General features: G+C 42.5%; 1 protein-coding gene across 3 annotated transcripts in view; it reads right to left on the bottom strand.

Moving 5' to 3' along the window:
* Nucleotides 1-21,310, bottom strand: part of NPTN (neuroplastin) — a 73,430-nt gene that overhangs the window by 22,987 nt on the left and 29,133 nt on the right. For 2 of the 3 annotated variants that reach the window (XR_008672079.2, XM_031002229.3), the window contains exons 2-4: nucleotides 13,954-14,301; nucleotides 8,879-9,050; nucleotides 4,451-4,545 (exon numbers count right to left, since the gene is read on the bottom strand). Coding sequence is in view for 2 of the 3 variants with exons in the window: in XM_031002229.3 (XP_030858089.1) it covers nucleotides 4,451-4,545; nucleotides 8,879-9,050; nucleotides 13,954-14,301 (615 nt within the window). In the remaining variant the exon portion in view is untranslated. The remainder of the gene's footprint in view (nucleotides 1-4,450; nucleotides 4,546-8,878; nucleotides 9,051-13,953; nucleotides 14,302-21,310) is intronic. The other variant, XM_031002232.3, reaches the window with a different exon arrangement.

Below are 21,310 nucleotides of genomic sequence, written 5' to 3' on the forward strand. Positions count from 1 at the left end.
CTCTGTCCACATAAGGGAACCTAGACCGTCAAGAGCCACACAGAGCAAAGGAACCTTAAAGATGAGCTATCTCATTCTACTTCATCATGCACTTGAGGAAGCTGAGACCCAGAGAAGGGAAGTGACTGGTCAGAGTCACTGTGTTTAATGGCAGGACCACGATTAGAACACATTTCTCCTAACTCTTAGTCAAGGCCTTTTAAATGTTACATGCTCAACAGAGCACCATGGCTTGGTGCTTAGGAGCACAGGATCTAGTGCTAGGGTGCCTGAGTGAGAACCCTAGCTTCACCAGTTAACTCTGTGACACTGGGCCAGTTATTCCCTCAAGCCTCAATTTTCTCAACTGGAAAGTAGAGATAATAATTGCACTTATCCCATAGAGTTGTGGAGACTAAAGGAGAGAAAAGGAACAAATAATGCACCTAGCACACTGCCTGACCCACAGTAAGTGTGCAATAATGTTAGCTATTCTTATTCTTATTAAGGAAGGTCAGGGTGGCACCCTGAAGAGAGGAAAAGAAAGTGCAGGTGTGGTTTTTGGGCTGAAGTTAATGTTCAAAATGCCCTAGCAGCTTCATGATATTATTATGCCTTCAAAGACTTCTCAAGTCACAGCAATTCTGAGTCAGAAGCAGGTTGCTTTGACATCAGTTCTCACCTAAAGGATGTCACAACCTCTATGCATCCTCACCTATCACACTAGCTGCCTTTCCTGACTGTCAGTGAAGAAAGGACGGTGGAGATGCTGTGCATGCTGAAAGTGCCGTGTGAATGTGGTCTGGGTATCACTGTTCTTCACAATCATCTTCATCCCCACCACACTGCCTTAGCCAGTCTGGATTAATATGTCACTTGTAATGCACCATGACAGAGTAGGAAATAGGAAGGCAGGGCAAGGCCACTTATAGAAATCCTAACCTTTATTCTTAATAGTCAAATATAGAGAAAGCTAAGGAGTAGGGAGGAGAAAAACAAGATCAATCCTGGCTCTCACAGCAGCCAAAAGACTGAAACTCATTTGAAATGTCCAATAAGGAGGGTGAGATGAACCTAGTAAGACAACAGGCTCAACCCCCTTCTGGGCTGGGAAGTGCCTCTCACAAGAGGCAGTGACATATTTGTTGCAAAGTATTGGATGACCAACAAAATCCTTTTCCAAAAACAGCAATACAATTCAAACTCCTTCTTTCTTGTACTAATCAGAATGGTTAAGGGATAAGAATACTGCTTGGGAGTCATGAGAGCAATTTTTTTCTTTTTACTTTGTAAATGATATCGGGATTTTTAATTTGCTTTTTTGTGAGCACTTTTTAAAAAAATTTTAGAAAAGGAAAGAAGGAGAAGAGGGAAGGAGTAAGGGGCAAAAGGTTGAAAAATTATAGGGGTAGAAAATTTCAACATCTATTCATTCACGTATTCTCTATAAGGTGTGCACTCTGGTACCACAGCCTCTGAAGAGTCACAAGCTGAGGACAGAGATGCCCTCCTCCGTATTAGCTGAGTGGATCCCAGGGAGGTGGGGCTTTGGGCTCCACAAGGCCTCATCACTGCTGTCTTCCCCCTCCTGACCGGCCCTGCTCCATCTTCCTTCTCTGCATCTGTGCAGATCACCTGCTGAATACCTGAGAAACGTAACCCTCAACAGTATCTTCCTGTTTATACTATGCCACATTGTGTCCTTTAAAAAAAAAAAAAAAAAAAAAGGAAGAGAATTTAAAAACCTGCTCCAGATACAAGGCCTCTCCCACTACATGTAGATACTCCTATCCTCCAAATTCCTTTCTTGACGGTGATCTACAGGCTTTGGTTAAAAAACATGATCATCTTGGCTCTGTTCCCAGGCCACCGTCCCTCTGTCTGGTTCCTTCAGCCTTCTTTTCTTTTGTAGACCACAGATAACTCAAGATTTGGTAATCTGACAGATAATGCCCAGTCCCTGGCTAGGCTAAATCCTTCACTTCCCACAGTGCTGAGCCCAAACAACACCCCAGAAATGTTCTGAAAGACAGGAAAAGGCAGATGGGAAAGAAATGGCTGAGAGCAGAACAGATGATGAAGAAATATATATGCATGGTCTGAATTACATGCCCTATTGTGCTGATTCAGTTAAAGCCACACAGGAAGATTCTCAGAGACTCCTTTCAGCCAAGAGGCCACTGATGTTCTCAGAACCTCTCTGTTCTCAAGTACAACCACCTCTTAACTCTCTATTACTCAGCAGATTTTTCAGATCACTACAGCTATAAAAAGATAACTGTCTCTTATCCCCACCCCGGAGACTCTAAGGGAATAAAATGAGAGTTTCTATTAAAATGTTTTGGGAACTAACATACGGACATGTACTACTCTAAATGCAAGGCAGTTTTTCTACCCCAACCACAATTGGAGGTTAGCTTAGAGTATGATCCTGGGCCTATGGCAAACCTTTTAAAACTTATACAGAAAAAGCGAAGTGTTCATAGTCTTTACCATACTCAACTATCCATAACTTGGAAGACAAGACATTAAACATTGAACTCTTTTCTATCCAGGTGTTGGGGGGAGGAGGAAAGACAGACTAGAATTCTTTTACAAATTTTCTTGAGAGATAAACACACAGTATATCTATCCAAGGTGGTCCAGAATATGGTTTAAGATATTTATAAAACAGAATTCCCTCAAGGTCTACTTCTGTAAAACCAAGATACTACCACCTGCCTCACCTTCCACACAGGGCTATTTGTACAGTGAGAATCCAACAGTGCACAGTAAGCACCCTGAATATAACACGTAAGTTGTAACTTGCTCTGAAAATACTCCTGGCCTACAGCGTCCTATTCTCTGACCCTGGCAACTGCTGCTTCCTACCTGCTGAAGAGACTATGAAGAAAGATGCCTCTAGGGCCACTAAACCCCACCTTCGTAAGCAGCCAAACAAATGGAAAAACCATTTTGATTTCCACTCTTGAAAGTGCTATTTAGAAATCATTAACTCAAAGTCACTAATGATTACAGTTAGTTAGGACTAATTATCTCTTAGGCTTGGGGAGCACAATGAACTAGACACCCCACTCTTTCCTTCCCTCACCCACCCTGCCTCTCTGCACTTGGACTTTGTGCTGAAGGCTCAGCCAGGAATGCTGCACGGCCTCAAGTCTCACAGAGAGGTCTCCCCACACAATTCGGCTTGCCTAGGCTGGGGAAAGCCCTCACTGGCTTAGAGAAAATGTTTTCCCACATCCTTCATTTTCATGTTGAATACATGTGGCATTCTTCTAAAATGGGTAGAAACCAAGGTTTCTCCAAGAAAAGCCACTAAAAAAATCAAATGCTAAGTTCTCTGGCCCACTGTGACCTGTAACTGTAACTCCTTTAGGCATTCAGAATTAAACTGGCAGCTGGAGGAGGCAGTGGCTATCCCTACATCAACTCACAAGTTCAGGGCTGTGTCACCAAGACATTACTTTCTTTTGATAACACCATATAATGGGAACTTTGAATGTGTCTAAGCCTTTCCTGAATCTGCATTTTCAACCTTCCAAATATTTTAGGAAGACCTGAATACCTATTATACGGGCCCTTCCTTCTCCTAAATTTGTCCTTCTAGCTTCCAGGGATAACTCTATGGATTTAAAGAACAAGTCTGTGTCCTTACTAAGCAAAATGAGAAAGACTGAAAATAAAAAATCTGACCTCAAACAGTAGCCCTGCCTTCTCATGATAATTTTGTGAGAGTAGAAAAAACATTGGATTGGGGGTCAAGACCTGTGTTCTAGACTAGCTCTGCCACAAACTCACTGTGTGACAGACAGCTAGAGGTTTCACTTTTCTGGGTCTCAGATGCTTCTTTGAAATAACTTAAGAAAGCTGAAATTTATGATGTTGGGTAGCTCCAACTTTTATAGTTCTGTTTGCCCATCTTGGAACTTTCTGCTACTGCCTCATCTTTCAAAGGTTTCTATTAAAATTCTAATGAATTATCCACAAACAGCTGATGTCCACTCTGCACACTGTACTTTCCCCTCAATCCTGCTGGCCCACAGAAGACCTATGTAATCATACTTGTAAGGCACTGATCTAAGAGCTTTACAAAGCCTTGGGCCATAGGAGCTGCCAGCATTCAAACATTTTTGACATATAAAAACAGCAATTTTATGCAGTTCAATCTATTAACTTATTTAATCCTCCTAAAAAACCCATGATGTAAGTACTGCTGATATCCTCATTTTAAAAATGAGGAAAAGGAAGCAAAGAGAAGTTAGTAAACCACCAAGGCCACACAGCTAGTAGATGATGGGGTTTGAATTTAAACCCAGGCAGCCACGCTCCTGAGCCTGTGGCCTAACCACAACATTATATTGTGTCTCGACATGGAAAGAAGAGGAGCTTGAAGACTGGGACTCCAGACCAAGGTACTGTCTTGGAAGGAGAGTGAGAGGCTCACACCACAGCCTCTGCTGGGTTGTACCTTTCACTTCAATGGTGGCGTTTGCTTTAGGAGCGCTGACAAAGTGATATACGCAGTGGTATTCGCCTGAATCCTCAGCTCTCGGCTTATTGATCCTGCAGAGATGAGAAGAAAAACCAAGTGAGGAAACTGGGAATGGTCAAAATATAAAACAGACGGAGAATCAAAGGGGCAATCAGGGATCCTGCTCTCCGAACCCTTAATGCAACTCACCTCCTTCTAACTAAAAGCAAAAATTCCTCTCTGTGCATCCTAAAACATTAATGTCTTGCTCTTTTCCAGGTGCCAAGAATACAAAGATGGAATGGCAACATGGTCCCTAACCTTAGAATGCTCTGGTCTACTGGGAGAAACAAAATGTAAAAGAAGTAATCAAAATAGAAGGATGTCCAAAGTACTATAGTTTATATTCAGATATACAGTATAAAACCATCACGGCTGGGCACGGTGGCTCGCCCCTGTAATCCTAGCACTTTAGGAGGCTGAGACAGGTGGATCACGAGGTCAGGAGTTCAAGACCAGCCTGGCCAAGATGCTGAAACCCCGTCTCTACTAAAACTACAAAAATTAGCCAGGTGTGGTGGCACACGCCTGTAATTCCAGCTACTCGTGAGGCTGAGGCAGGAGAATCACTTGAACCCAGGCAGCAGAGGTTGCAGTGAGCCAAGATCATGCCAACGCACTCCAGCAAAAACAAAAACAAAAATCACTAAAAACCTCTTGTTCACCTGGTGGTTCCAGTTAGATAAACAAGAGAAACAAACAAACAAACAAAAACAAACAAAAAGCACAAGCTTTCTGAGCTTCTCCAAAGACCTTGTTTTGGTAGTTCTGTTCTTCCTACCTTGTCTTTTAGGAGCATGCGTTTCCACAAGTCTACTTGCTAACAGGACCCAGGCACAGTTTAAACAAAAAGAAAAAAATCTGCCATCAGAGCATCAGCCACAGACATGCAGCAAAAAGTCTGGTGATAAACCCCAGGGCCCTACATGACCTGGCCCCTGTCTATATCCCTAGCTCCATCCCATGCCACTGTCCAGCTCTTCTGGTCTCTCTTCAGTTTTTCAATGCACCAAGCTTGTTCGCACCTCAAAACCTCCACACAAGATGTTCCTTTACAGAGAATGCTCTTCTCATCACTCTTAGTCTACCTAACTCCTTTTCCATCAGGTCTTGGCTTACGTGTCAGTTTATTCCAGCCCCAATCTAAATGTCATCCCCTTCCACAACATTCTCTCTCACACTACTCTGTGCTTCTTCACAACACTTATCATGTGTGTGATTATATATTTATGCAATTACTTGATTAATGTCCGGCTTCCCAACAGACCAAGTTCTATGTGGATAGGCACTGTTTATTCAGCATACTATCCCATACCGAGCACCTAGCCTGGTGCCTGGAATACGGCAGGGGAATGAATAAATGAATGAATTACTGAGTGAACACAAACACAGAGTGAATATCTATGCACAGATTCAGATCAACTTAAGCAGAGTGACAGGAAGGACTGTAAGAAGAGTGTATGGGTCAGGCGTGGTGGCTCACACCTGTAATCCCAGCACTTTGGGAGGCTGAGGTGTGTGGACTGCTTGAGCCCAGGAGTTTGAGATCAGCCTGGGAAACATGGCGAAACGCTGTCTCTACAAGAAATAAAAAAATTAGCTGGGCACGGTGGTGCGCATATACTCCTAGCTACTTGGGAGGCTACGAGGTGGGAGGATCACTTGAACCTGGGAGGTCAAGGCTGCAGTGAGCCATGATCATGCCACTGCACTCCAGCCTGGGTGACAAAGTAAGACCCTGTTGCGAAAAAAAAAGAAAAAAAGAAAAAGTAGTATATATGGCCAGAACAGCACTTCATTTCAATCACACAGGGTGATCCCAAACAAGCTTTCTTGCCCCCGAGGGTCAACTACACATCAACTCAGTACACTCTGGCCTACAAGCACATACACCAAACACATGCAGAAAGGTCAGTGAGTAATTACAGAAAGAAGAAAAACATCAGCCTCCAGATGAGAGGATAAATATTTATATAGGGCTGAGTTCTAGCTCTTTTGCTTAGGGGTTAAAATATGATACTTGTGATGGTCAAATCTCTACCGCACTATTTAATGTCTAAGAAAAACTCCTAAACTCGACCACTCTGGCCTAATGCATTTATATATTGCTCATTCCAAAAAGGAAACACAGGTTAAGAGACTATGGACGAGGAGAGACATAGCCTATCCCCAGGGCTGTCTCAAGATATCCACATGGCAGCACAATATTCTGTGAGAAGCAGTCAAAGTGTCTTCTCAATGTGACACCATGCCTCTTCTTAAATCATTATGCTCCCAATTGGAAAACAGACAAGTCAGCTGCTCTTATCAACAAGTGTTCCAGAGTTTGAGGAAGGAGCAGCAGCTCTTTCTTCAGGGCTTAAACTGAAGTTCTTTGAGTCTAAGCCCTGAAGAAAGAGCTGCTGTTCCTTCCTCAAACTCAGCCCTGAACTTAAGACTGAAGTTCTTAGACTTCTAAGTTCTTTGAGAAATACTTGGGAAGATAACTCCCACACTTGAGTCCATGCCTATAGGCTGAAAATCTCCCCACACCATTCCCCTGGACTAGCTATTAGGAAGAAATTAAAGCAAAGGGAAAACGTTCCCTATAGGCTGGGCAGAAGCAGGGTTCTGAAATCGGCTCTTCAGGCTAACTTATTAGGTAGCCCAAGGAACTCATCAGTTGTTATTTCACGAAATGTAGAATCCCTGAAAAACTCTAGAGATACACAACACCCTTGGAGAGCTTCAAATAAGCTGAGGGGAAAAAAGAAGCAGCATTTTATAAAGTCAGGCTGAAACTTCATGAAGTTAAAGCTCAACACTTTGCAGGCAATAGTACAAGACCCAAGAGAAACATGATTGGATGTCTGCTATCTTAAAGGAGGTATCATAAAAAACAAGTCTAAGGCTGGACGCAGTGGCTCACGCCTGTAATTCCAGCACTTTGAGAGGCCAAGGTGGGGAGACTGCTTGCACTCAGGAGTTCAAGACCAGCCTGGGCAACATGGTGAAACCCAGTCTCTACAAAAAATACAAAAAAAAAAAAAAATTACCCGGGTGTGGTGGTGTGCACCTGTGGTCCCAGCTACTGGGGAGGATGGCTTGAGCCCGGGAGGCAGAGGCTGCAGTGAGCTGAGACTGCACTACTGCACTCCAGCCTGGGAGGCAGAGCCAGACCCTGTCTCAATAAAATAAAATAACAACAAAAAATCAAGTCTGTAAAACTAATGGACAGAACAGGAAAAAAATGCTTTTCATTCCACCTAACAACTTTATTTGATTAATCCTTTCCAAACTATGAGGAAAATTGCTGAGGCTAAATTTCTAATTTTTTTTTATCAGAAGAAACCACAGTGGAGATAGGTTAACTACCTTGCCACTAAGTGGATGGCACAGCAGGGAAAAGAAAAACAATTCTAGAAAAATTTCTAGAAAATCAGAAGACCTGGAACCTAGCCTTGGTTCTAGAACTTATTAAAATACAGTATTTGGCCTTAAAGCAGCCAAGAGTCACTCTTCAAGTCCTAGTTTCCTTGCTTGGGAAAAAAAGGATCCACAAATTCATTTGGATCAACTAAATAAGGGGTGTGAAAAGATCTCAATGCTGCAATATCCTGCAGAATGCCCTTGCTATCACTGGATACAGGCTTTCCTGGTCTCACCTCAGTGCTCTCTTTCTTTGCACTGCATTAACCTTCTAAGCAGGATTAGCTAATTCTTTTCGACAGCCTTCAACCAGGAACAAACTATTCTGCAAGGTGGGGTGCCATGTGTTCTAGATATTCCAAAAAGCACCAAATATTTGGGTGCTGGGTAACTCTAGCCAGCAAATATCCTTCTTTTTTCAAAGGATATTTCCAGGCTACCATCCTCAATCCAGATCATTCAAGAGCCCTGCATCTGCTGGTCCTTATCAGGTTACAGTGATGTTACACACTCCTAAAAGGGAATTCATAGGAAATCTACCCAGTGGAAAGATGGCTTAGGGAGATGTCTTGCTCTACAGTCACAAAGCAGACTTCAATCTGTTTCTTCAAACCTAACTTCAATCTGACTAGATTAGGTCAAGAGACTACATTCTAAGTGTGACTCTCCTATTGACTAGCATTGTTACCCTGAACAAATCACTACTTCACAGCCTCAGTTTCTCTATGATTATAGTGAGGGGATCATCTATGATTCTCCAATCTGGCTGCTCATTAGAATCCTTTGGGAATCTTTTCTAGACTACTGGGCCTTGCCTGAGATACTGGATTGGACTCTCAAAGGGAGAACCAAATATATCTCATGTCCCTCCTGCATGGCGCAACTATGGATTATGAATGTCAAGTAAGCTCAGCCACACTCCCTCCCACCTTCCCAGGAGCTGCCCACTCCTCTCACCTGTACTCCATGTTGCTGGCATTCTTACGAGTGGCACTCAGTTCCACCCCATTCTTTGTCCAGTAGCTGTATGTAAGGGTGTGAGAGCTGGAGGTGAGGTTACACTGCAGGGTGACAGGGAGAACAGGGCTGTCTCGAATAATGACCTCTTCACTGGTGACAATCCTTGGCTCTGTAATAAGAGTGCACAATGATAGGGGGCAATAGCCTTCCATCCTCTGTAGCCCTGGCCTGAGAGTTGGACGGGGTAGGAGGGGGAAACTAGAAAAAGAGGGAGGGCAGACAGGACCACATGAGGAATTTCACTTTACCACTTTGGAGGAAGTCAAGAAAGGAAAAACAATGATTATAAGCAAATGACCACTAGCGCAGACAACAGCCTGAAGACCAGTTGGCCTAGACGTGAAAGAATGGGAGTATTACGGGTGCTTGTACTGGTAATAATCCACTTACGTTTTTGAATACCACCTTTTTATAAGAACCACCAAACAATTCGGCTTCAATTAGACAACCAGGCTCCACCTTGCCATTCTGAAGACAAAGGCCATATCATTTATATACCTATTATAATAAACTCCCTATTGTACCACTGGGCCTTGGAACAGTAATAATTACATAATACATGTATAGCTTTCCCCACATTTAAATGTTAAACCTATGGCAAACCATAGGCCATTATTTATGCAGAAAAAGACATTGTGGATTCTAAAAAGCAGACTTCCTATTGGAAGTCACTTGCATTTTCCAAATTTTGTGGAGGCAAAATTCTTGAGAAAGCATCATCAGTTCCTCCTCTCCAGCCATACCTATTCCCAAAACAAGTTGTTGTTTTCAGAATTGCACTTTAAAACACATTCCACTCTGAGAAAATATAACTAGAGTGCAATATTGTGTTGGTATTATGGGCTCCTAGAATTTTAGAAAGGCCCTTAGAGTTCATTGAATCCCACTCTTTTTTTAAGAGCTGGAAAAGTGAAATGATTTGTGCAAGGCCATAAGTATTACCAATGGCAAAGCTGGGCCTAGAAGACATATCTGACTGAATTCTCTATCCTTGCCCCCCATCCCCAAGACCACCCCCACCACCTTGTGTCCTGGGCAAGGTATATATACTTCACCTTCTGATTCTATTCTGCACTTAGATAACCTGGGATCACTAGCTTATCTACAAAAATAACCTACTTGAGTCAAATATTATAATACATTGAACAGAAATGTTTAAAATCACTCTATATTATTCCTGGAAGCTTCATCTTTAAAGCACTTTGAAATCTATCACTGTATTAAAGTCAAGACATTTCTATGTTTGTTGTCTTTTGTTAATGTGCTTTGTCTTTATTATTTCCCCAGGCTTAGTTTTCTCTACTTTTGATCAAACATTTCCAGGTGAAGTCTACACTAACCATCTTTTCCCAACCACAATAAGAGGTATTTGCTGTTTGTTTGTTTTCCAATTCTCTCTCAGAAACCTTTAACTGACTTCCCGTTTCCCTGTGTCTAGTCACTTCCTAGCTACAGCTCTGCAGCAGCTCCCCTCACCATTTTATACAGTATTGTGCTGAGCCTTAACTTGAGGAAAGAACTCTCTCCCTCCATGGGAACTAAGTTGCTTGCTGTTCAGGGAGGGGGAAAGCATGGGGAAGTCGTGGGATACTTGGGAAATGTAATGTCTTAAGGACCTCCTAACCGATGTAACATTTCTGACTTGTAGAGTTAATGTCTTTGAAGAAACTTGTAATAATGCAAAACCTTAAGTTTGCTCAATTAACAAATTAGTTCTATTTTCCAACTCTGGCAAAAGGATAACGGTTATCTTCCATTCAGCACTGGTCCTTATCAGTAACATCAAACAGGGTCTCTATGTACAGATAATGGAGGCATAGCAGCCACTAAGACAGAAGCAGATGCATGTAAACACGTTAGCGCAGTGGTGTCCCATGGTTTCCAAGACACACTGGACAGAAGCCAAATCCCTGGGCCTTAAGAAGTCGAGCAGAACGGCTGCAAACCCTGCAATGGAAGGCGCACACACACCATCAGCAGAAAGCATCACAATTCCAAGAAAAATCAAAACCAAGCAAAAACAAAAGAGAAAAAGAACCAGTACTCCACAGAAGAGAAATTAAAAAAATATAAAGGCAACATTAAAACCCAAACACACTTTTAGGTTTTTACTGAATTTTTATTATCCAATTTCATTTTCTGTCCCACTTCGGACTCTCCTTCTGGGTATTCCTCTCCGACTGCACTGAGAAAGGGTAAACTCTGAGAATGAGGCCAAGAGCTTCCAGATGTCTAAATACAAGGAGGCCAAAGTAAATGCTACTCTTACCTGTGGCGATGCAAATGACCACTGCAGCTCAGGGAGATTAAGAAGTTGATGAAAGCAACCTGGTAGACTTTCTGCCAAGTATTCTTTGAAGGCAAAGGAAAGCACTTTTTCCCTTAAGTGTTAAAGATCCAGGAGAGAGTCAGCTGGGAGCAAGTGGATAATTTAAATAGGTTTAAATATGATTCTGCACCATAGGAGGGTTGTGGGGTAGGGTAACCTGCCTCCTGTGATTGCTGTATATGAAAAACAGTGCTACACCAAGTTCCTTGGCCATGGTGCCTCAACTGCATTCTGCACCAGGATGAAGGTGGGGCTTTTATTTTTGTGGCCAAGCGCTGCCCAAAGTCCAAGAGAGATGAACATTTAGGAGAAGTTCAAATGTGTTTACCTGCCACTGATGTCTATTTAAAAGCAGTGGATAGGAGACCCTTACCCCAGCCATCATGCATATATAAAGAACATGCTATGGCCAGAGAGATACCTAAAAACTGGGCACACTTCTCTTCCTGCTTTACATACTCAATGAGCTTTGGGGAAAGTACTACCAGGAGGTCATTCTTAGATAGAACACCTGATGTCCCCATAGAGCAATGTCTTTTGGGACGCTGAGATCATAAAACAGTCCAATTAGAGTTGGATCCAGGGTGTTTTAAAAAAAAAAAAAAAAAAAAAAAAAAAAAAAAAAAAAGCAGCAGCAGCAGCAACAACCTCCTGGCTCTCCAAAACAGCTAACTCGGGTTAACTGACTGATGGGGAAGTCTGAAGAGAGTCTAGCCAGGATTTGGATTTGGTTCAACCACATGCAGACAATTCTAAGTAAACTGGGGAATGCTATATATTCTCGGGATTGGTAGGTAGGTACCCCAAAGCCTCATCTTTTTCTAGCCCCTTGGCATGGCCATTCTAGCTATGAGTCAGGCTCTTGGAAGTATAAGTGCAAATGCCCAGCCCAGTCCATACCTATAAACTTCCACAGACCTTTGTGGCCATGTAGGTAATTCTGCTTTTATAAGGAAAGGAGCAAGGGGGCAGGAGAAGGAGGCGTGCAGGGTAAAAATATTGTTAAAAAAAAAAAATCACTGGGTTAATGTTCCCCATTTTCACATAGACAAGGTTTTCTTTTCCTCTTTCCAGAAGCAGGTTCTTTGATTCAACAGTGCCAACTGCAGCAGCCTCTCCTACCACTGCCCTACAAAGAACTCTTTTTTTACCCATAGGATCTTCAAGTGGCTACAAAGAACAGACACTAATTTGCTATTTTCCATCTAAGTATATAGACTCAAGGCCCATGTCTTACTACTTTATGTTATTACCAAATTCCTCATCAAAGTAAGATTTTACTATTCTTACTTTCTCTAGATCAATCAGCTCTTTAAGCTAGAACTGGCTATAGATCTCTCATTGTGTCCTCAAAGAGAAGGTGAAAAACCCAGAGGATCTTTCCAAAAGTGAATGTCCCCTCAATTATAACCAGGTTTGATGTGGGGCCAGAACTCTTCTTGGCCAGGAACGCTGGTTCTGTGGTGGCTTCTCCCTCTCTCTGCTTCTCAACATAAGGTAGCAAGTCACTTTCGAGAAAGAGAGAGAAGTGGCCACAAAAGTCCCGGTGTCATATGTCTCACGCATACCTGCTACAAGGAGAGGATTCTGAGCCAGCTGGTCAGCTCACCCCATCACTATGAGAAACCAGGTTGGAAGTTAGTTTCCTCTTTTTTCAAGACACAAAGAAAAGGCCAGTGTGAGTGGTCCCCACACTATGTCTGGAGTTCCCATCCTCTGGGATAAGGTACACTGTGCCAACAGCTACTCATCAGAGTCAAACCGTGAACAGGAATCAACTGCAACTCTGACTTCCAAACAGTGTGATGGGCTAAAAAAAATAATAATTTGCAGCTTAGTGTCACCTGGCTCCTAACAGCAAAACATAAGAAGGAAGTCCCAGGCTGCTGCTTTTAAAGAGGAGACTAATTAGCAGGCCCAGTGAGGAGTACACTGCTGCAGTAGAGGGCTGTTATCAAAGAAGCACATGCCACGGTTTTAGAAAAGAAAAAGAGCTGGAACTATGAAAATATCCAAGCTTACATGCCACCCAACAACCAAAACACACTACCACACTGCACCCATGGCAACATTCCCATCACAACAAGATGACACCAAGTCACAGTTAAGGGAAGAGGCTGGGCAGACACAAACTTAAAACCATAGAGGTGAAGGCAGCTACTTAGAGAGCTTCAAACAGAAGAACAGAAGAAATAAAAAGTAGTTAGACTGGGGAGAGAAACAAAAATAGAAAGGCACCAGAGAAGAAATCAGCAAAAGTATAGCAGGAAACCTACTACAAAATCAAAGGGGAGGGAAAACCATTTCAACACTACCCTCCTTGGACTGCCTGGTTTTATGAGTTTTAATTTAAGCTTCCCAGTTCTCCCTCCCCAACTCTTCCCAACACAGATGATTTTGGACAGTCACGGATTTCCTCAAGTTCTTTGTTCCTGAGAAGAAAGACACAGAGAAGGGTTGGGGGATAAGGGAGGCAGAGAGAATGGCAAAGAAAAGAAGAAAAAAAGTTGCCACAGATGTTTTCATACACTACAACCAGAAGGGTCATGGGATTGAAAAAAAAACGAAGACAAGGGGTGGGGTGAGTGATCATACTGGGGAAGAGGGAAAGGATGCAGAAGGGAAGGGTCATTGGGCCACCTCTAATGACTACAGTACTACTACTGTAGGGTGCTGGACTCACTCTGAAGGACGCTTATGGTGGCCTGGGCTCGAATCCATGTTATGGAGGGGTTTTGCCTCAAGTCATTCCTCTTGGGGTCGTTGCTGGCCCTGCACTCGTAAGTCCCAGAGTCCTCCAAGGTGAGCCGGGTTATTCTCAGCACACTCACGCCGTTTGACCCGTAGGCGGTGTTTACGGTGACACGGCGCTTCCGAGCACCGTCCCACAGCTGTCTGAAAGACTCTGCCCGGTTGACTTCTGCGTACCACCACTGGATCTCTGGCGTGGGGCTCCCGACCACGTCACAGTACAGCTCAAAGGCGTCCCCCGTGAGCTTAGTTTCTGACATGGGCGACTTGACAAACCCAGCTAGAGGGAGGGGGAGCAGGAATGCAGTGACAGGCCAATCAGAAAAAAAAAAAAGAATCAACAGGTGTTAATAGTAATTTAAAGAAAAGAAAAGAAAAAAGCAAATGAGTTGCAAAGAACAAAAAAGGATTCATTTTTAAACTATAAAGAGACAGTACAGCAATTCATACAAGCTTTTAGAAGAAGAACCACACCCTGGGAAGCTTATGAAGCAAAGGCAGGCTAATTACAAGCTGGGGCAGCCCAGGTGCTGGCCAGGCAGAAGCAAGCCCACTGGAAAGCATTTTAGCAATGGGCCCAGCTGGTAGGAATGAGAAAGCCTCAGGTCTTGGGAAGAGCCTCTTTCCTTAGAACACAAACCATTTATTACCTTTTTAAACTCAGGCAAGTGATGAAAGATAACCAGAAGAGGCAGTAGTTTTATATGCCAAATCAGGATCTCTCTTTTGGATGGGTAAACACTTTGTTAGAAATGCAGTGTCTTTTGCAAGCCTCAACAAGAAGTATTAAATGACCTACTGGTGCCTTCTCTTGGGATTCAGAGTTCAAATTTCAACTGAAAGAGTAGCAAATTTCTCTCTCACACAGGATTCTATCCTGGGTTCGATTAGACTTTCTCCACCTCCTATTCTTCCCTGGGCCTATGGCAAACAAACAACCCAGTTGTTTAGGGTTAGGCAGCCTCTTCCTGAATGCAGACCCTCAGGAGAACAAGACAGTCTGTACTTCACACCACAGTGAGATATTAATACTTTGTGGGTCAGCTCAGAAGTGGGACCAACAATACCAGCAACCCAACTCACTGCCAGCTAATGGAGGGACTGTGCCCTCCATAACCCCATAGATCCATTACCTAGAAAAATCTGAAAAGCTATGGTATTTGACAGGCTCCATACAGTTGAATTGCCTGGCTTCTAGAAGCCAGCTCAGAAGAATGAGAAATGTACCCTGATGAATTAAACTAAACACTAGGGTGAAAGCCAGGCCTCAACCAACACTCTCAGGAACTGCCCAGGAACTAAAGTTGATGCCTACCTCCAATTGCCCATAATTTGCTTGAGGTTACACTTCCATAAGACAAGGTGGAAATGGCAGAAAGAGTTAAAAAAAAAAAAATCCAGGCTTAGTTTAAAAACTTGGAGTTAGGTCCATAGGAAACAAAATCAGAGTGCAAGCATACTCTCTCTTACCCTTCCACCCCACCTAGGGTTCATTCAGCATTTCTACTGATTCAGACAGTATCCGAAGGTATAAAGAGAGACACTAAAAGAGGGCATTCTGATTGGCTTGGAAACGTCCCCTGGGAGGCCTGCTGCATAAGCCAAGCCAGCCCCTGTGCAGTAAGCAGGGAGTGAGGTCAGGATCTGCCAACATCAGATTAAGAACATTCCAGAGGAAAGGATGAAATAAACGGAACTGTTTTCCTACAGTCCAGAAGCCAAGGATGTAACAGGGCTAGCTGAAAATGGAGGTTACTAAGTGGAAAAATTCCTGTTTACATCCATAGCAGTATTTGCCTTTGGTGATAACCCCACACCATGGACTAAGAACATTAATGGGGGTACTATACTTACTCAAGTAGAGGCCAAGACCTCCAAATTCATACTAGTCTTTCAATTCCTGACATTTTCAGACTCTGGGGAGCACAGGAATGCAGTGATTAACAGGCTGAGACTAAACGTTCTGCCTTTAATATGCCATTTTAAACTACCTCTTCAGATCCAGCATGCATTCCTTGTAAGGAAATATCTACCAGAGGCCCCAAGAAGCCCAACAGATGTCATTCTCAGATGCAGGAGAAGCTTTAGAATTACAGAAAGGAGCCCCCAAGCCCCTGCATGAAGAGCTGAGCTCACTGCCCAATAAAGTGGTATCCAAGGAGCCATGTCTCAGTCTCACAAACTACCACCTGCCCACCTGTCAAAGTCAATGCCAGCTAATATGAACAAAGAAGTAAAGGAGGGCCGGGCGTGATGGTTCACACCTGTAATTCCAGCACTTTGGGAGGCTGAGGCAGGAGGATCATGAGGTCAGGAGTTCAAGACCAGCCTGGCCAGTATGGTGAAACCCCGTCTCTACTATAAACACAAAAATTAGTCGGGCATGGTGGTGCTCACCTGTAGTCCCAGGTACTCGGGAGGCTGAGACAGAAGAATCACTTGAACCCAGGAGGCGGAGGTTGCAGTGAGCCAAGATCGTGCCACTGTACTCTGCCCTGGGCGACAGAGCGAGACTCCGTCAAAAAAAAAAAAAAAAAAAAGAAAGAAAGAAAGAAAGAAAGAAAGAAAAGGAAGGGAGGGAGGGAGGGAGGGGAAGTAAAGGAAGTTGGTTTTATTTATTTTACCACTGGCTCAATCACCAGAGAAAACTGGATATCAGTAAATCCCTGAAATGCAGTAAAAGTATTATTCTGTTTTAATCATATTCTTGACCATAAGTGGTAATCACAAATGGTCTTATCCCATTATCTGTGAACTTGGGGAGTTACAGCCTCTCAAATGCGGTAATTATGTACTTGATTATGCCCTAGAACTGTTAGTGGATTTCTTTTGTACTTTTTCCCTTCTTCTGTATTGTACTTCAAAGCAGCCTTAGACTTCAGCCTGTTTATCAATCTGTTGACAATGCTAATGTAAAAAAGATGCCTGAAAGTATCCTTTCACCAAGAATCCATCCAATTCCACCGTAACCCCAAGTCCTAATAACACACAAGTCACAGGTAGCTGAGAAACAATCTGACTATGATTCCCACTGCACACAACTGGGCGAGTCACTCGGCCAGATCATGCCACCCTGGGCAAGACTTCCTGCTAAGAGGAAGGAATGCTGATCTGAGTCAGTTCAATTTTCTACCTGTATCAAGGAAAACGGGACCAAGACAAAAATGTTCTTGCATTAGTAAATTATATGATGTATATTTAAATGAACTTTTAAAACACAAGATAAAAAACCCTTTAAAATGCCAACAATGGACATTTTTCTGTGCTCTCTTTGAAGGCCATTATTGTTATTACCATTATTAGACATATAGAGTAACAGTGACATTTTCTAAGTATGCATTATATGTTTAGGCAATGTGCTAAGCACTTTATTCATTATCATATTCAAAATTCATTTATTCATTATGATAAGTGCCATTATAATTTTCTTAAAGATGTGGAAACTAACATCCAAAAAAGTTAAATATTTTGCCTACAGTCACAAGCTAATAACAAAGAGTCTGGCCTGGAATCCAAAGTGAAAGCATGGTCTCTTAACACTTACCACAACTGCGGTCAATGGGTCTCACTGGCCTGAAAAGGTTTTTGTAGTTACTTAAGTTAAAGATATGCTTTGTCACCACTTAGTTTAATTAATAAATTAATTAATAATAATTCCTGGCCACAAAAAGCCAGGAACCTTTGACCAATTGTGCAACATACTATGATCACTAACTCCATAAAATTATAATCTTACTAGAGAATGGAGATAGAGAAGCACTGGGTCAAAGAGTTCTTAAAGCAACTGGGGGAGGGTGAACAGTGTGAAAAGATAAGATGATTCTGAGGCAAGACTGCCTCTAGTTCTGATGATTCCAATGCCCTGCTCTGGAGAAGGCTGGCTTCAGAGAAGGAAGGAATTTACAAGACACTGGAAAAATTTCTCTGATGCTGTAGTCAGGAGCCAAATTAATAAAGGGCAGCACCTGAAAGTTTTATAAAACTTCGCAGTTTGCAAAGAGCTTCCACATACATCACATCTCATTTCATTCGCACAGTTCCACAAGGTTCATACATAGGGCAGGTGCGGAGACAGGTTTATGACTTGCCCAAAATCACTTAGGCAGTTAATCCTGAGTGGGGCTGGGACTAGAATGCAGGTCTTAGCTTAGTCTAGGGTTCTTTCCAATAAACTGTGCTGCCTCTAAACAAACTAAGGAATTCCTTGATAGCTGAACACTCATCAAAAACCATGAAAAGAGATCTATTCCCCCTCCAAACAGCATAGAAAAGAAAGAAAAGAAAAAGGAAAAGAGAAAAGAACCCTCTTTACAAAGTACTGTGAAATCACAATTAGCAAGGGAAAGTTATTAGCAACCATCCACCTTATTATCCATCCAAAATTAGCTTCAATTCAGGAAAAGAACTGGCTCTCAGCAGCAGCAGCAGGAGGTTCAGAGCCTGACTCACTGCCCTGCCTTTCATTACTAAGGGCTTTCAAACAAATATGTACCTTCAACAAGAAAGCACACACTGCCTAAAGTTGGGAGGCCAACAGAAGCATCTGTTTGCTCTCTAGGTCAAGGGTCATCCAATATTTTGGAAAAACCCTAAATTTTATAAGACAACCTCCTACCCCACCCTCTTCCCCACCATCATCTCCACCCACTATCTTAAGTGACTGGGCTCAGATCTGCAAGAGTTTTGGGAAAGTATTAATATCAGTGCATTCAGAGCAACAGTGATAAAGAGGGAAACTGAACAGTGGTTACTGGCTTTGAGGGAGGAAGAGACTAGAAGCTGATGCTGGAGGGGGTAGCAGGCAGAGCATTAAAAATGGAGGCAGCAAACCCAAAAGAAGCATAATGTAAAATTGCATAACTGGGGATGGGGGATGGGAGGCAAAGATGACAGCTGGGACTAGCAGCCGGAGAAAAGGAGGAGCTTGCTGGCAGGAAAAACTGGATGTGTAGATATGTAGCAGAGGGTGAGAAGAAAAAGGAAACACAGAAGAGCAAGTTGAGCCCAATCCCAGGAAAAGTGCTTTCATATATGCCCTAAGGAAGTAAAAAAAGCTAGCCTAGCCCTATATAGGAGAGACTATCATGATTTTTCACATTTACCTCCAGGGCAACCACAGAACAAGAAATCAGACTAACTTTCTCTCTCCCTCAACTGACTACTGCCAAGGCCAGGCCTTTCAGTCTTGCCTGCTTTTGTCACCTCTTTTAAAAACAGCTGTTCCCTTCAAACCCCCTCTACCTCTAATTCCCTGTGGCTGGCTCATGCTGTTCTCTCCTTCATTCCTCGCAATAAAGAGAAAATGACAGCCAAGATCATAAGAGCGTTTCTCTCCTCTGTCTCTCTCACACACACACAAATTCAAATCGTCTACCTCAAAATAAAGACTGAGCAAGACCCACTGACATCTAAACGTGAATACAGGAACTATGAGTATTTCAAATGTCTAAAGGACCCTTAACTGCTGTGAGGCTGTCACAGACTTGAGCCTACACAAACTACTGTAGAGCCTGCCTATCCTTCCTGTTAATCAGGAAACAGATCATTCATCACTATTCCTTAACACCAAAGGCAGGTCAGAAGTCTGTATGCACTCATTCTGTGTGTACTGACCAAGGGTAAGGCAGGCTTGAAGTCCTGGGAGCAGAGGAAATGGGGTAACCTCATTCTCTGCAGCAGGAAGAGGTACCATAGATTAGTCTCATCTCTAGGTAGAGATGGCAGCAATTACAAAACATTTTCCAAATTCAAACCTGCTCCTTCCACAGGTACCTTGATCAGGCAGATATGACAAAAGTTTGGAAATTAAGATCATCCCCATCACTAGCTTCTAAACCAGGGTCCACCCTTTATTCTGAAATTATACCATTCAAAATGACCAAAGGCATCCATACCAGCCAGCCTTCTGCTTTGGAAAAATAGGGGAATCTAGTTCATGCCAAGAGAAACTACATAGTTTAGTGATCAAATGCAGCAAACTCTAAAATCAGTTGTCTGGATTCACATAAGGCTCTGTCACTAACTGTATGACTGTAAGCAAGTGACCTAACCTCTCTGAGCTTCATCTCCCTAATCTGTAAAACGGGACTAATAATAGCAGCTACCTCACAGGGTTATTGTGAGGATTATATGAGATAACATAGCTTAAAACAGTACCTGACACATAGTAAGCACTCAATAATGTTAGCTATTATTATGTCTCCATAGAAATAAGTGCTAAACAGGCCACGGGCAGCAGCCTGCAGCACTGCTCCACAAAAGGCTGGGAAGCAGAACTTCACATCCAAAATGAGCTTAACTTAAAATCCAAGTTCTTCAAGAAACAACAAAAAACTAACCTTAACCTTCCAAATAAAATGAGAACCAGAACGGAAATGTTAACTGCAGAAGGGAATGAAAAAGAAGGGAATTCTTCATTCCTTCCTATCTTTAGAGCAAACCGGAATGAACAAAGTGATAATAGCAGACACATGTATGTGGACTCAAGGAATTAACAAGTGTTTTCAGAGTTATAAACCATTAAATCTAAGATATTATGAATAATCTGGAAAGTCCAAGAATAATAAGAATAAAGAGAGGCAGTACAAATTCTCCTTTTCAAAAAAAATTCTTTTAAAGTAGAAAATAATCCTATCAATTATAAATCAGGCTGCTTAACAATATTTGGGAAGATACTGGATATTCAACAGGCCAAACTGTTAATTTACAAAATATAAGATGTAGTTATGGAATCTGAGATCATGTCACATTAGCTTAATTTCAGCCTAAGAAAAGGTGTCAGGTTTTGAGTCAGCACCTCCACAACACAAATTCTCTTAACTTTAAGCAGTTTCTTCAAATGGGAATGATGCCACTTTCTTTATAGGGTAGTTGTGAAAATCATGTTACATTATGTGTAAGAGTTCTGTAAACTACTCTATGCAAATGTTAAGTTACTTTAGGACAGACAAGAAATAAGCATTTGGTATGACGGATCTCCCTCAACAAAAACTTTCATTCAGTCCTGTTGCCAATTCCTACTGACAAGCTAAACAAGCATGATCTACCTAGATCTACAGGTTTAAAAAAAAGTCAATGACAAAAAAGAAAAAAATTTAAAAGTATGATTTAAAAAAAAACATGGGCCGCTCACACTCATAATCTCAGCACTTTGGGAGGCCAAGGTGGTCTGATTGCTTGAGTCCAAGAGCTCGAGACCGGCCTGGGTAACACGGCAAAAACCTGTCTCTTCAAAAAATTAGCCAGGTGTGGTGGTGCATGTCTATGATTCCAGCTACTCAGGAGGCTGA

The sequence above is a fragment of the Gorilla gorilla genome, chromosome 16 (assembly GCF_029281585.2).
Source record: "Gorilla gorilla gorilla isolate KB3781 chromosome 16, NHGRI_mGorGor1-v2.1_pri, whole genome shotgun sequence".
NCBI classification, from domain to species: domain Eukaryota; kingdom Metazoa; phylum Chordata; class Mammalia; order Primates; family Hominidae; genus Gorilla; species Gorilla gorilla.